Here is a 17,365-nt window from a genome sequence, read left to right on the forward strand (position 1 = left end):
TGAAAAATGCTACAACCATGGATTGTATTTTGTTGTATTCTACATGAAATTGCACACATTTTCATATATAAAACTTTCTGTAATGGTTAATTTAAAATGGTGCAAACATTATGACAATCTTTTTCGGAAGAGTTACTGCGCGGACGTAAGGAAAAAGTTTTTTCATAAATTCACCATAAATCAAAATATTGTGCTAGAGACTTCCAATTTGTTGCAAAAGGAAGGTAAATGATTGAATATTACTAGATTATAAGAGTTTTAGCGTACAATTGCGTTTTTCTACCATTTCGGTAGAGTCAAAGTTGACCGAAGGTTGAAATTTTGGCACTTATCGTTATTTATATAAAAATAATTCAAAACTGATAAAAGCTACAACCATGAGTTGTTTTTAGTTGTATTCTACATGAAATTGCACACATTTTCTTGTATAATACTCCAAAATTATGTCAGTGACAAAATTATTTCTGAGATGTGTCGCTGATGTTTTTTAGTGCAAGAAGAAAGAAATTCGCGCTTGTGCGCCTGGGTAACGATTGTGAACAAAACAACGACTTGATCCGTGAACTCCCCGAATCCTCTAAGGCGCATGATTCAAAAGTTTTTGCCTGGTAGGCCTATAAGTATTTTTCCGCGAATTTTTAAAAAAACTTTTTTATATCGACGTACCATACGTCCAATCAGCACCCAACAGACAATTTATATCGACGTTTAATACGTCCAATCAGCGTTAAAGGGTTAACTTTACGAAACATAAAAAAATGGCAGAAAAAATTAACACTAAACTTTACGAAACACATTAACAAATGGCAGAAAACATTAACACTTCTTGATTATCTCCATTTTCGTCTCCATAGAAAGCATCCTCTTCTTTCGGTGAACTTCAGCAACATTCTTGCGACCAATGGCTAATAACATAAGTAATTAAGTTCACACACAACACAATAAAGTAACTTACAGTATAACGAAAGCGAAATCACTAACGAATTTACGTTAACAAATGAAATACGTATATGTGAACGAACAAATTCCACGTGTTTACAATAACGTTGCCACAACGAAATGGTCAAGGAATGCCTTTACATAGATGCATGATGGGACAGATGCTGACCAATAGGAGAGCAGGATCTTACGGCAGTGACTAGCATCAGGAACTAATGGGAGAGCGGGAGGATGGTGGCGAGTCTACTGAGTTGGCGGCGCGCGAGTTTTAAAATTGTTCTCGGCGGCCCAGGCGAATCTCGGACTTTACATTACATACACCCTTTCGCAACCTGAATTATTTTCGTACACAGCAGCAAAAAAATCTTCGTCTTTGCTTTTGTAACCTGGATTTTTCGTACGTAGGGACTTGTATGTAGGGGTATGACTGTATATTATTTGTTAATCTGATATTCTCTCTCCATAGCACAGCTTGGCTTGTGAATAGCTCGGACATGTCCTTTACACAAACTCTAAGGAGAATTGTAAGTGTTAGTGTCAGGTGGGTTCTTATGGGCACCAAAAGAGTGGGAAGACCAAGACCTATTTGGATGAAAATTAAGAGAAGTGAGGCTGGAGGTTTTTGAAGATACAGTACAGAAAAGACATGTGTGGCAGAATTTCTTGAGGCAATGATGTTGATGGTGAAAATTGATATTCCTGTCTCACAAGTTACTAAAACACTATTGTTTGCAGTTTTCCCTGAATTATTAGTATTTGGCTTTTTCCAGGAGGAGGAGACAAAGTTGAAGGTTTCTAGGACTCGATCTGGTAGGATATCTAGACCTCCTCAGCACAAATTGACAGATTTTAGACATCTTCTTCATGCTGGTGCTAAGGATACATATTTGGAATACAAAATTCAAGAGGATGATCTAAAACAACCAGAGCAAGGTAACATTTACAATTCTATCCTTCAGATTTATGTTCCTGGTTTGGTAGATTATGTATTATTAAAGTTGTGGTATACTAATCATTCTTACTTACCAAACCCAATAATCATATAGACCTCTTATTCATGGTGTGAATGATCCCAGACGGTTATATTCTCCAGTCTTGAAGAAGAAGCAGAGTAGATAACTGTTAACCACATTTCTCATTTCTTTGGGTTGTCAACACAACTAAAGATGCTTCCAAGCTTTTGCTTTAGTATTAAGAATAAGATTTCTTCCCCATTAATTCAGTTCATTTTTAAATTTATAGTAATAATGTAATTCCATGCTTACATTCTTTTTAAAGTACATAAGTAACTGCAGTTATCGTTTTTGTTTATTTTATCTGTATATCTTTTATGTGTATTTTTGCTGTGTTGTGAATTTCAATATTTTTTTAATTAATGTTATTTCTGTACAGTATTCCCCTCAGATTCCTAATATGTACAGTATTTTATTATTTTATATGGTATGCTAGAACTCTGCTAGGTGGTCAGTAATTAGCAGTTAGATTGATTTGATGAGCAACCTTCTTTTTTGTGTGAGTACTGATATTAGTATTTTTTCTTCACTTATTTTAATGTATATAATGTTTTTAATTGGTATCTTTAATAATTTCTTGTCTTTCAACAACATGGTGTAAGTTTGTATTTCATACAATCAACTTACCTGTCAGATATATACATAGCTAAGACTCCGTCGTCCCCGACAGAAATTCAAATTTCGCGGCACACGCTGCAGGTAGGTCAGGTGATCTACCGTCCTGCCCTGGGTGGCAGGATTAGGAACCATTCCCGTTTTCTATTCATATTTTTTCTGTCGCTTGGAATGTAAACAACGTTTGCAGTTCCTCCTGACTTGATTTTTTGGATTTCATCGCCATCGATCTTCTGGGCTATCTTTTGCAGGGAAGTACTGGATCTTTGGTTCGGCATACGCATATTAATTTGTTTTTATAACTTTGGCTTCGAAAATTTCGAAGAATTGTTTACGTGTAACTACCGAACTTTTCGGTAGACACTCACATAGTTTGCAAGAAGGAAAATTTTAATATTTATTCATAATAACGTGTAGTAAATGTTAGAATTGATTGAGCTAACTTCCTTCTTAAAGATGTAAGGAAAGAAATAGTTCGCTTCCTTTAGAAGTTTATATAGCTCTCGTACTAACGAGCAGTTAGAGCATTAACATTACTAGTAGTGTGGTATCCTCATCTCCTTCTTACTTCACAGATCTTCAAATTCATATTGCAATTTGAAGACAAAGGAATGTAGCTCAAAATACGAGCTATTGAAAGGTAAGAAGTGATTTTAGTGTTAGTGCAGTGGAGGGTGCGTTCTGTTCGGCTCTGTTTCGCTCCCAGGCCTAGACCTCTTCCAAGCTCACATACCCAGAAGGAGAAGGAAAGTCGGAAAGCCTTACGGAGGTTATGGAGAATCCCCACCGATCATGCGCTCCCCTCGGCAGGATCTGTAGAACGTCCCAGACTGCCAAGTTCGCCATTGGAAAGGCGTCCTAATTAGTAGAGGGTGCGTTCGATCGGCTCTGTCTCGCTCTCAGGCCTAAGACCTCTTCCAAACTCACGAAGCCCAGAGGAGAAAGGAAAGTCGAAAGCCTTACGGAGGTTATGGAGAAATCCCCACCGATCCCCACCGATCGCGTTCCCTCGGCAGGATCTGTAAAACGTCCCAGACTGCCAGGGATAGCCATTGCAAAGGCAGCCTTTAAAAGTGCGTCTGTTCTTCCGTTTCTTCATCTTACATCCGAAAAGACGAAGAATGTACATGTTAGAAGTTCGGACGATCTGGCTCGTTTCTCTGAATAAGAGAACACTGACTCACTGAGCGAGAGGCTGAGAGCCAGCCAGCAAGCTAGCGCGAGTCACGTTCCAACAGCCAGCAGCGAGCCGCGTTCCAACAGACTAGCGCGAGCCGCGTTCCAACAGACTAGCGCGAGCCTCGTTCATACAGATAAACGCGAGCCGCGTTCCAGCAACTGAGTGCGAGCCGCGTTCCAGAACTTTTTCTTGGCGCAAGGCGCCTTCAAAGAGAAAACGACGGCTTAACTAAGGAGCCTTATAGTAGAGTGGCATCAGAGGATGCTTCCATTGAACGTTTTTCTGGCAAGAGGCTCGTATAACAAGACTAGAGGCGCTCGGATCTATTAGGGCGCACGGGACCTTCCACGCAAGCGGAACGTTCCAGGAGCGAGTCTCCTTTCTAGCGTGCGGAACATTCCAGGCGCGCGGAACTATCCAGACGCCAGGCGGCAAGGATCCAGACGCAGGCGTCAGAAGATTCAACAAAAATCTTCATTTGAGAGAGAGATCAGTCGCGAGACTCCTCTCTGAATTTTTTAAAACTTGAGCAAACTTTCCCCTGGCAAATGTGCAAGATGTTCGCACAGGCGGCCGTTGCTTTTGTCAGAAGGATTCTGATACTAAGAGAAGCCCCTTTTCATTATTCAGAAGACTCCTTTGTTAGGCAGTTCCTCTCAATGCGGACTCTCTCCTTCATCCATGCTCTTCCCTCGTTTTGAGGAGGCAAGAGCTTTGGGAGTTTTTCTTAATAAGATCTCATCGACGTTTGGGTATGATGGCGGATAGAAAATATCTACTTCCTTCCGTAAACCCTAGTGATGAACAGGAATTCTGTCTCTTCCGCGATTTATGAAGAAATCACGAAGATTTAAAGAGTTCCTTGATTAACTTTGTTCCTTAAGGATATATATATACTCTTTCTATCGTTCTATTAACGAAAAGAACGACAGATAGTAGAAGGTAGTAGAGTTTCTGCTGTTTGAGAATACGATACGGTCAAATCATAAACACATACCGTAGTTACTTCTTTTCTGTGCAACTCAATTACCAGTATCCTTCTACGTCTTTCCTAGGAAGGACTACGCTTAAAGGGATTGTTAAGACAACACCTACTTAGCTTCTAGATTTATCGAAGTCTTGTTTCGCTTAAATATGCTTAATAAGAACTTCCTGAAGTTCGATAATAATTTTATATAAATTCCTTTATTAATTGGAGTAGCTGGCAAACTCTGGAAGAGTAAGCGGGGACTGCTTTCGCTGAGAGCCTGAGACCAACGCAGTACGCCTACGCCAGTTACTGTCAGTACCATGTAGGTGTCAGTCATGAGCGGTCGGGCGTATCTCTCTCTCCTGCTGGATGGAATAACTATCCGTATCTCTCCCCTACAATCGCGGTCTTAACCTCGGATTGAGGGGATAGTTAAGCTAACATAAATAAAATATTGTATGCCTTTTGCTAAGAAGCTTTCAATAAGAGAGATAGTACAACCTTTACCTTTCAATGCTGTTTTACCGTAGGTAACATTATTAAAGGATTCTATCGCAGCAGAACATTGTATTATGTAATGCTCTCAGGCTTACGAAAGCATAGCTTATTAGAGTACCTGCTCAGAAGAAGATGGATGAGTCGGATGGGAAACATTCTCTTTGGGGCAGAACTTGTTTCCCTGAATGGACTATACTACGTATATAAAGCTTTTTCCTACTAAGAACGGAATTAACATGTGAAAGGATGTCGGGTACCATAAAGGCACAGGTGTTCTGGCACATAACATAAAAGAATTAGAAGAAAGCGCCAGTCTGGCGCGTAGTACCAACCTGGCGCAATTGCTCCAGATGCAAGCGCCAAGGCCCAGGCGACAAAATTTGCGCCAGAAGCGCCAGCCTGCGCAGTGAGCCAAGAGCACCATCCAAGATTTTCTCGTTTTAGTGAGTTATTAACCTAAGAGTCCAGTAGCCTATCGGACACCAAGCTCGGTAACGGCAAGATTCGTTCCTGATTTCGTTACCCATTTAATCACTTAAGCCATTTCCACGACTCTCTCATATCGCATAGAGCATCGAGAATCTCTTTTTTTCGCTCCTATTCGCGTTAACAAAGAGATCCTTCTCGATCGACGATAATAACTGTTAACATGTTTAACATTTATTGGAAAGAGTTGTGAGAACCTGCGGAAAGTCTTCTTCATAGCAAGAAGTCTCGTCCTCTCTCCCCTGCGAAGCGAGAGGCGTCATGCAGACGTGAAGCTTCCAAACCAGATCGCAGGAGGCTTCGGTTTCGAGAGCGAGATGGCGGGAGAATCTTACGGAAGACACGTAACGCCAGAGACGTGAGACGTCGTCAAGATATGAATCGTCATTTAAAGCTGCTTTTAGACGCGAGGCTCCAACCAAAATTTTGGCGCCAGTTAGGACGCCTTTTGAGAGCGAAGCGTCTTCCAGGCGCGAGGCGTCATCCAGACGTCAGCAGCCACACAAACGGGAGGCGTCAGCCAGGACGCTTGGCGGACTAGAAGCGTCATCCAAGCGGGAAGCGTCATCCATTTATGGAGAGAAGCCTGGGCTGTTGGCGCCTTCCAGGACTATTAAAGCGGGGAAGAGGAAGGAATATCATTCCGTTAGCCCCTCTCCTATTAGGAGTTTGTCTCCTTCAGAGGAAAAGACGTACTGAATTAGCAGCGGAGACTCATCTAGACCCCGAGTTAGAAGTAAACTCGGAGGAGGAGTATCAAGGAAGAGAAGGACTGTCGAACTATAATGTTTTGACAGCCTTGCTTCTAGAGGAGTATGGAGACGACTTGACTCCTGCCTCTCCTCCTTCTCCGCGCTCTCTTTTCTCGAGTGCAAAGACGAAGAAATCTTCGTTTTTTCTTAGAATGAAGCCCGCCATTTCGATGAAGAGGGCTCTTCAGTCTTTAGACTCTTGGATGAAGTCGAAGAAGGAGTTAGTTAGAACGGTTCTTCTGCATGCCTCCAGCGAGACTAGCTGGTAAAGAGGCATTTGATATCAGACGGGAGAGAATATGGGTATTTCTCTTCCGTCTACGTCAGAAGCGGACTTTTCTACCTTAGTTGACGCTTCACGTAGACAAGGTTTGAACTCTGCCCGTATAACTTGGGCATTTCAGAACTGGACCATCTCCTCAAGGGACTCTTTCATGTATTGGAAGTTTTCAACTTCTTAGATTGGTCCCTTGGGTTGATGTCCAAGAAAGCCCATGATTCTGAAGGACTCGAACCAGAAGTCCTTCTGTGTATTTTGTCTTGTATAGACAAAGCGGTTCAGGATGGCTCGGTTGAGATCTCCTCTTTGTTTGGAGCAGGTCTTCTTAAAAAGAGACAAGTATATAGTGTCTTTTTAACCAAAGCGTCTCCCACGCTCAGAGGGCAGCGCTTCTGTACTCGCCTTTGTCTGACTTTTTGGTCCCTTCTCAGTTAGTGAAGGACATTTTCACTTAAGTGACTTGCCGAACAGTTACATAGCTTATAGCTTCTTACCTACAAGCTATGTAACTGTTCGGTAAGTATATGTGAAACTTTATTTTATCATGAAAATATCATTTCTCGTTCATTAACTGAGAAGGCGACTCAAGACTTCGGACACAGTCAGTAAGGAAGAAGAAAACCTGCAGACAGCCCCAAGAACACTGTCATTGTCTGATGAGGAGAAAGACCGGGCCTACAACCTGACACAGATTCGCTAGATGCGAACATATAGGACAGATAAGAGTGTCCGATGTGGACATTGCCAGACATCCTCGAGACTCTACCAAGCTCGAAGCTCCGGCAAGTGGGGAGGAGCCAACCAGGCGCGAGGCGCCAGGACAGGCAGGCGAGGCGCCAGGCAGGCGCGAGGTACCAGCCAGCCGCGAAGCTCCAGGCAGCGCAAGGCGCCACTCCAACCGGGCGAGAGACGCCAGCCAGGCGCGAAGCTCCAGGCAGGCGCAAGGCGCGAGGCAGGCCAGGCAGGCACAAAGCGCCAACCTGGCGCGAGACGCCAGCCAGGCGCGAGGCGCCAGCCAGGCGCCAGCCAGGCGCCAGCCAGGTCGCCAGCCAGGTGCGAGCAGCCAGCCAGGCGCAAGCCAGGCTCTAGGCGCGAATCTCTAGCTAAGACGCGAGGCGTCAACCAGATGCGAGGCGCCAGTCAAGCGAAAGGTACCAGACAAGCGCTAGGCGCCAACCAAGAGCGAAGCACCAGCCAGGCGCGAGGTTCCTGCCAGGCTTGAGGCTTCAGTCGGGAGAGATCCATTTCAAGAAAGCCCTGGTCTTCTTTGAAACATGGAGATCTCCTAAGCACTTCATAAGTGACTTGATTCCTTCAAACAGCTGAGAATTAAAAGCACAGGAAGTGCGCGCTTTTTGCAAATTCTTGTTCTTTACATAACAATATGTCATATAAGACATATTAGTTGTGTTGTACAGTAGAGGCAACTCTGTGTTGACTTCTCATTACACAAAGGATGTCAAGTTAACCTACGAGAGATCCTTCTCTTGGTTTATTACGTTTCTGCGGATACGTTACTGGGATAAAGGAGCCGACACTGATCCTTAACTTTGAGTTAAAGTTTTTTAACTTAGTGAAATTATTGGGGTTTTTGAAAGGAGTGTGTGGATAACTCTTTCCAATTTGAGCGCGAAACAACCTCGTGTTAGGATCAGGTGATCGGATCGGTGTTGCGCTCCTTCATAAGGTGTATTGTCATAGAAGTGTCCAGTACCCATTGACAAAGTCCTTTCAGGCTCTGCCGAGTAAGCGGTTCATATCCCATCGCAGACCCACAAGATCTCTTAGCCATAGATCACATATCTCGCTAAAGTCTTGAGGTGATGCAGCTACTGGGCAACAGCCACGAAGTCTACCACCTATCAGATAGGAACCAAGGTTTATTTATACCTACAACATATGTTGTTTACCTGTCTATTCCATGTTAGCTGTCTCTTACCCTCCACCAAAGGGTGTCAATCAGCTATGAATATATCTGACAGGTAAGTTGATTGTATGAAAATGATATTGTTATAATACAATAAAGTTTCATACATACTTACCTGGCAGATATATACGATTAATGGCCCACCCAGCCTCCCCGCGGAGACAGGTGAAGAGAAAAAAATATGAATAGAAAACGGGAATGGTTCCTAATCCTGCCACCCATTGGGCAGGACGGTAGATCACCTGACCTACCTGCACCGTGTGCCGCGAAATTTGAATTTCTGTCGGGGACGACGGAGTCTTAGCTATGTATATATCTGCCAGGTAAGTATGTATGAAACTTTATTGTATTATAACAATATCATATTTTGCTTGTTACTGTATTTTGTACATTAGTTATGCTCTCTAAGCATGCTTTCTTTAAGTATGCCAAGTGAACATAGCAGGTTTGACAAATACGGTCTACATTATTTTCTCTCCATGAGATGGATGCTCACATGTAAACTGTTGGATCCAGTATTGCTCTTGTGCTTATCCAGTCTGGGTTGCTTTCCATTGATTGCAATATTCGTTTTTCTGCTCTATTACTTCTTTTGCTGTACTGCATTTTCATCTTTCTTTTTAACTTCATTTTACCTCATTATGGTTTTGGAGCACGAGTCTCACAGCAGTATCTGAATGGGAACAGGACACTCCAATTTTGTTGGCTGTTTATGCAACTGCTGCTTTTCTGCTTCTGACTTGCATTTCCATTGACATGTTGGCCAGTCACTGTCTGCTTTTAGCATTCTGCAACTGCTTACATTTGTTGGACATCTTTCCACAGCCACAGGACTTTTTTTATTTTAAACTCTGTGTTGTCATTCAAGATACTCTTCACCATGTCTTTGCCTGACGGTATCGGGTCAACAACACACTGGAATGCCTGATATGTGTTAGCTGCTATAGTGGCACTGTCATATCCACTCTTACCAATTGTTGCTCCAGCTATGCCTACTGTTACTGTTTCTAAGTTGTATCTTTTTTCCGTGGTACGTCAGAGCTGTGTTGACAGTGCTAAGTGCACTTGCAATATAATCTATTGAAGCTGGAACTTCAGTACTTGTTGTCCATGCATCATCTGCTCTGCCTGTTGTCTACGTTGTTGACTTCTCAGATGGTGCCTGCTGATCCTAATTCACTATTGTTCCTGCTTCTGTACTTATTGCTTTCAAGCATTTTGGTTGTGCTTATTTACTTAATTTGCCCATTGTTCCTGCTAACTTTGCCTGGTATTAGTTATTTCTTCTGTACCTTCTGCATATGCTGTCTGCTAAGCTAAGTGCTCTGGCTATGTTTGTGATTCTTGTCTCTATGCTGTTGTCCTGAGGTTCTCAAGCCTGCTAATGCTTTCTTTTTTAAATCAGCAACTGAAAACCCTTCTTGATAAAGAGGGCTCCAAGGGAAATCAGCCTGCAGAGACAGAAATAATATGAAAACTTAATAAACAGATAAATGAGTAATGACTTTTAGCTGCTCAGCTTTTTCTGTCTTCAGGACTTTAGAATACTATATATTTCTGGGACATGCAGAATGTGAGTAAGAGTTTCATATGATTGATGGGTTTGTATAAAAAATGTGGCTTATAAAAACTTAGCTTTTACACTTTTATAAATTAGTTGAGATTGTGGCATATAGTACAGTTTTACCTTATATCTTTATCTGTATGTTTTACAATGAATTAATGTTTAGAGTTGCTGAAGTCACTTTTACTACATGAATTTGAAGGATTTGTTGTTTGGTTCCAAAGATTTAGATGGTTTGGGCATGTTATGAGAAGGGATGAGGAATTTATCGTCAGAAAAATTTTAGCTATGGAGGTAGCTGACAAAAACTGTATATGGAGGCTTAGAAAATTGTTGAAAAAGGGAATAGATGAAGTATTAAACCTGATGTGTTCAGGCAGAAAGAGTACAGAACAGAGGAGAGTGGAGATAACTTTCAAGTCAAATCATAATGGAAAAGCTGTGGTAATATGATTTAGTAACAGTGTTACATCTGATGTAGTCACATATATATAAGCTATAATATGCATGTAACAGAAAACAGGATCCCCCCAAAAAATCCAAAGAAGAATTAGTGAATATAGCAAAACCTTCACTTAGGTTATAAGATTTTCATATCTTTAAGAGTAAAAAATGTTATAGTAATGTGGTACTTTTTTCCTTTTAGTATTTTACAGCCTAGAATTGACTAGGAAGAAGAGGAAAGTGGTGAACGAGACACTAAGATTGCGCTATTCTTGCTACACTTGTAAGAAGGTATTTGTGGGTCGGATAGAGAGGCATTATGAAAAGTTCCCTAATCACCGAAGAGATCCTTCTTTACCAGAGGAGAACCCAAATCAGTCTTATTCAGCTATCAAAGCCTTATCAGATCCTCAAAAGCCAGATTCCAAAGATGAAGGAGTTGGGAAGCCAGTGCTTAGTCCAACTCCTGGCACTCAAGCATCAGAAATGAATGGTGAGCCAAGTTTACCCATAGAGACATCAGCAACAGTACTGGAAGGTCATGAAAATGGAATGTTGCTTGACAAATCATGTGGCAAACCATTATCTGAGTCTTCTCAGCAAAATAATGATAAAGTTGGCTCTCTGGAGACTCAGGAATTTAAATCTGTTCAAAATGAAGCCTTTGGTCCTGGTGATGCCCTTCCAAACTTTGAACCTGCTGTGCAAACTGCACCACCAAATTCTAGAAATAGAAGAACAAGGGGGAAAGGGCGTCGGCGTGGTAGAGGAAGTTGGGCAAGGTCAAGTAGTTCTGTTCCCACTCAGCAAGTTGTAACTGAATCTCTCGAAGCAGAATCGAAGGCAGCAGCTGTGCCACCTCTTCCCTCTCCTCCCCCTCCTCCAGCACCTTCCAGCACATTGGAACAGGTTAGTTTTTATTCCTGTGTTTATACGTTAGGTTTTTTTTCCTACCATTACATCTTTGTTACCATATTTTTAAATTATGTTTGTTCATAATGAGATACATTCTTATGGAACAACCCTAAAGGCTGTCGGGTTCCGTGTCAAGCTTCCTCAGAACAGAATGCCCTTGTGTGAAAAAAGAAAAGAGGAAAGCAGAGAGGATTAGAACTGCATGACAAAAAGGGATGTTAAAACACATAACATATAACAAGAAATAACTTTATTAACTACTGTTATGTGATGCCATTTTAGAGATTAAAGGTAAGGATTCATACTGGTTTTTATATACAGAATATTGCAGAGGTATATCCTTATAATCATAGTCAAATTTTGTTTAAGCTTCAATTGTGTAAAGTTTGCAAGTTACCTTCCAACCCCCAACATTTTTTTATAAACTGGTATAAAAAATTAATATGTAGCACCCCAGACCAGGGAAACTCTGAAGTCAGCCAATTAAGAAAAAACAACTCAACGGAAAGAGAAAGACGTGGAAAACGCACATGGTGTAAGAAAAATATTTGCCCTACCTTTACAAGGCTGTTGTAGATTTTACCAAGTATATACTGCTTTTTCTCGTAAATAAATAATTTATTTTATAAAAATTATAATTGTAGCTCTACATTATCAAAGCAGATAAGAAATAAATTCAGTAACAAATTCTGAGCATATTTGTTGTAAGATATCTAAATTTACCAAGAACAAAGATACAGTAACTTTTTGGGGAGTTATACATGTTTTTTCTAATATTTTCTTTGCACTTTTCTTTGCAAATTACAACTATAAACTGATATACTATCATAAAAGATAAGAACTAAAACCAACAGCAACTCCTTGGTATATTAACCCTTTCATGTCCAACTGACGTAATAGTGCGTAAAAATACTCTATCCCCTATCTATCCAACTGACGTAGCGGTACGTAAAATTTACCAAAATTTTTCGTGCGTGTGGTAGGGGCATTTTTTTTTTTTTTCGGACAAGTAGCAATTTCCACAGGCTAGATCATACCTTGGACCGTGTATCTCGGGTATCAATATGCCAGCAAAGTAGTTTCTGTACTGCGCTATGCTTCCAAATCCCTGTACTGCGCTCTGTTACTTATTACCCTCTTTTCTATCAATTTTTTCACCGGCTGGACTTATTCGTTTTCCATTGATTTTTATGTCGATATTTAAAAAATTTTATTGGCTTTCTCATAAAAAATAATTCATTCGCCTGACTTTCATAGTTTTTTGGGTTACGAACAAAAATATAAAAATAAGTAAAGATTTTTTTTTTTTTTTAAATAACTCACATTTTTTTGTATTTAGAGGGCTGGGACTCTTATTCTGACTATTCCACCATAAAATACTAACATTTAGAAAAAAAGGACAGAAAATGTACGTTGTTGGCATAAAATTTATATTTTCACTGAATTTTCGATATAATTATTTTTTCGTACTGTCGAGCTCTTCCAGATACCTCGGATAATCTGGGGACACAGTGCTCAAAATTAAGCGGATATGAAAGAGTTAATGAACAAACTTATAAAAAGTCGTTACGTGAGACAGAGAAGCAGTACTTCCTCCCTTGAAGTCAAGACCTCAGCTATGCTCTCAGCCACCCAGTCTCTCATGTTTGCCAGTCTAAAAATTGCCATTAGTGAATTTATGGGCTATAAGAAATAATGGGACTCTTTCCCGCTTGATTCTCCCAAATTAATGGGGCGTAATGTTTTACTCACCATGAGTCACGCTGTCATCCACCCAGAACCTATTATTGCTACTTAAGTGAGCAGGTCCGTCCACGAAGGGTTAATGCTCTTTCTAATGATGCATTTATTACTGTAATTGGATGAAAAGTGAAAAAGTATTTTCATATAAGTAACTTACCTAACTAAACTAAAGTATCTAACCTTGCACAGCAGCTTTTGTGAATTTCATGGGGGTGCCTCTTAATTGTTTTATAGTATTATGTCATTAAATCTGAGGCCATTTAGTATCATATTACAAAAAACTTTAGTGTAGGAATATTTGAAAATTCAAGAAAAAATCTGAGTGATGCCTCCTTGTAAATATCATGGATAAAATTATACAACACTTAATTAATAAAGCTACTTACAGTTGTCCATCAAAATTTGTAAGGAAGATGCCAGCCACCCCTCTTCCATGAAACTAAAAAGTAAAAAATCCACAAACTCTTGATCCACTGTGTTTGGCATTAGTAAAAACCCATGAAACGGGGCTAATGTAAATTATGGTTCTATAAGTCAGACAAATTCTGCATCATCATGTTCATGACAAAATCATTTTGATCTTGCTGCTCTGTTGTCCAGACAGTATATTCATATATTTAATCTTGAATGTGATTTAAAAGGACTAAAGTCTCTACCTTAATGAGGTGGGGGCCGGAGGGGGACTGTTCAATAGACAAAACAAGAGAACTTTACCATCAGGTTTGAAAATAACTCTGGTATTTTAGTCTTATTGTGGTTTTGTCTCTGGCATATTCTGTTCTGTACATATATATGAGCAATCAGGGACACAGAACTTAGTTTTTGTTTAGAATTTTTTACACAGTTATTTAAATTGTGATCCAAGTCACTGTGAATAGACAAGACAAGGACTCCCAAATTAGTATATCCTTAAATTAATTCAAATGAATCAAAATAGAGAAACTCCTGAAAAGTTTCTTTAGGAACAGAGGAAAATTATATTTTGTACATTGCTAATGTACTTTACATAGAAAAGAAACTAAAAAGTCACATTACTGGACTACTCCCACTGGGTCACCCAAAATATTTTTCCTGTAATGAGAATTTAAATGAATGGAGCAAGGTTATTAATTTAAAGAAGTCAGACCAGTTTTGCAAACATCTAGAGATTGTACATAATGTTAGACACACACTCTAGTACATAGAAACCCTTTTTGCAAGATGTGGCAGGGGAGCTTTAGAATGTAAGTTTTCCATTGACAAAATTTTTATAATTGCTTAGAGTATGCTGCCATTTTAAGAACAGACAGCATTAGTCAATTCTTGATATGTTTTTCTTAATTGTGTAGTACTGTATAACTCTGTCTCTAGACCATCTCATACGCACATTTATTATCTTACTTTGGATGTTATATTGTCAAAACTAGGAGTACCTCAACTGTTGTACCAGGACTGTATGTAATCTTCAGTTTGAGTTTCCTGTCCATGGGGTGTACTCAGTTACACATAAGCCTTTTTACTTGATATTGTATAATGACCAATTATGTCCTTTTACATATTAATTCAGTTTTAACCATGTCTTCTGTGCTCATTCATTTTTGTTTTTGTAGTAGAAAGTTTGTTTTAATGAAGTTTGTTTATCAGAATTATGGGTTTTTATCCTGTTCCTCACAAAAATATCATGTCTGTCATGGCAGACTGTAGATGGTACTAAATGCTCTCTGCTTCACCTTTTTTTCTCACTTAGCTGCATTTGTCTGCCTATTTCCTTTCAGACATATCCACTTGTCTCCTCTTGCTTTTTTTTATCCAATTTCTGTACTCACCTTTGCTCTGATATCCAATTATCACTCAAGAACAAACCCTATTCAAGCCCTATGAAAATGGACACTTGGCCCTGAGAGATATTAAACTACACACTTTATTGGAAGGTATTAACAAATCAGACCAGACTCATCTCTCAAACTAGTTTATAATACTATTATTACATGCTTACTGTTCACTAACAAAATTACCCTTCTCTATTTTTTCCAGATCTTGTGCAGCTACAGCACCAGAGATATTGTTAATGCTGTCAGCAAACATCTCTGTGAAAGCCTTGATCCCTGGAAGTTTTTATGTGCTTTTGCTGATCAAAGATCACCAGACTCCAGTATACTCCAATGGCAAGAAAGGTTAGATACTTTCCATACTTTGCTAAGGCACTGCAGAGAAGAGTGTAAGACAATACTAGATCCAACATCTGATGTCAAGGCAAATGATAGTAGTTGTTGCGTGGATTGTTTCAAGAAGAAAAAGAAGAACGATCATCAAACTAAAAAATCTAAAGAAAAAATGGAATCCCATGATGTGAATATCCTGTCCTTTGAAGATCTCATAAAGGATGCTGTCAGTCCAGTGAAACCAGAAGTTCTAGATCATATTCAGGTGATGTATCATTTTATTTATTATTCATGAATGATTCTGTTTTACAACAAATCCATTGCATATAATTCTCTTCTATGGTAGTTATATCTAAACGGGTACAGGCAGTCCCCGGTTATTGGCAATCCAGTTTTATGGGGCTTGTCTAGCACCATAAAATCGGCGATTATGGTGCCATAGCAGGCTGAGTTTCCGTTATCGCCGTAAATCGCCGTAAATCGCCGGGTTTTGGTTAATGGAGGTTTTCACTTATCAGCACCCTGCCAAGAACGGAACTCCCGCCAATAACTGGGGACTGCCTGTATTTAGATGCCTAGTGTGTTCCAGTAAGTTGGAGTCCTTATAAGATTTGGAACTTGAATTTGTTTAACTCAAAAACCACTAATTAACATTAGATCTAAAGAGGATGATTATTTTTTGGCTGAGCCAGATAGGACATTAAGCAGAAAGTGCACAAAATGGTATACAGAGTTGATAACTAATTATCAGTGTAACCTGGAAAGGGAAAATCTTGACAGAAATATGTTAATGATGATGATCCTTCCTCCTCCCATTATCACCATCCCCACAAAGCTTAGACCAGCAGGACCATTTTGGGTGTATTGAGCATCCATGAAGGAAATTCCAGACAGGTCACTTGGGTAATATGACAGGGTATTTGTGACATCCAAGGTGTCAGGAGGCTGGAGATCATTGATTAACTTGAGCCACTTCAACAATCCTTTCAAAATACACCCTTAAAAATAGTGACAGTCAGCATAGTTTGTAGTGCAGGCGGCCCTCAGTTAGCGGATGGGGTTCCGTTCCTGGCCGCCGACACTAAGTGATTTTCGACGCTATGCAATTTTAAAGCCTACAGCCGCCTCACACCTTGTTTTGAAATTCTAGACCAGTTAACAGCGCCCTAGACCAGTCAAACGGCACCGTAATCCCGCAATGGCACAATAAGTGAAATTATATTTATGCAGATAATACTAGAGAATTTACTGTACAGTAGTACTGTACAGCACATTATAGTATTATAGATAATGTAAAGTGAAAAAAGCTTAGCTTTAATCCTTTGGGTGTCTAGAGTATGTCAAGATATAATAAGGTTTTATGTCAAGATATAATAAGGTTTTATACAGTGTACAGGTAGCTGTAGTGTTCAAGTTACAATAATTCGTCTTACGATGAACCGATTTTACGAGAGACCAAATTACAATAGCCTAACTTTATCCCATCTTATAGTTACATAAGTTCAAAAACAGCAAAAGAGAATGATGAAAGTATGGTTTTAACATTATACTTGTTGCGTAAACGGGTACAGCCATGAACAACCAAATGAGAAACTTTGTTTGTTCATACACGAACAAACCTTCGGTCTTAACAATAGGATAATTTCTAGCGCCTAGCTGGATCCGGTTAAAAAGCAGATGAAAGCAAGGAATCTTGTGATATCTGGCAACGCATGCATAGCTTGGGTTAGGAGTGGTCAAGGACGCTGCCGCTACGCCAGCGAGGGTTGTGTTTCAACTCTCTTGGCCTTTTCCCGGTTCATTGCCCGTTTCGTTGCTTTTAGTGTGTGTGTGTTTGGCTGGTATTGTGGCTTCTTCTTCTCCTTCTCGGCGTCAGCGTATGTGCCCTGGAGTTCCAG

At 40.0% G+C, this 17,365-nt stretch overlaps 1 protein-coding gene across 1 annotated transcript in view; it reads left to right on the forward strand.

The window, feature by feature from the left end:
* Window positions 1-963: 963 nt before the first annotated feature.
* Window positions 964-17,365, forward strand: part of LOC135201384 (serine-rich adhesin for platelets-like) — a 31,400-nt gene continuing 14,998 nt past the window's right edge. Inside the window, exons 1-3 of the mRNA XM_064230243.1 lie at window positions 964-1,872; window positions 10,871-11,577; window positions 15,340-15,732. Coding sequence (XP_064086313.1) covers window positions 1,611-1,872; window positions 10,871-11,577; window positions 15,340-15,732 — 1,362 coding nt within the window. The 5' untranslated portion in view covers window positions 964-1,610. The remainder of the gene's footprint in view (window positions 1,873-10,870; window positions 11,578-15,339; window positions 15,733-17,365) is intronic.

This window comes from Macrobrachium nipponense, chromosome 28 (assembly GCF_015104395.2).
Source record: "Macrobrachium nipponense isolate FS-2020 chromosome 28, ASM1510439v2, whole genome shotgun sequence".
Classification (NCBI taxonomy): domain Eukaryota; kingdom Metazoa; phylum Arthropoda; class Malacostraca; order Decapoda; family Palaemonidae; genus Macrobrachium; species Macrobrachium nipponense.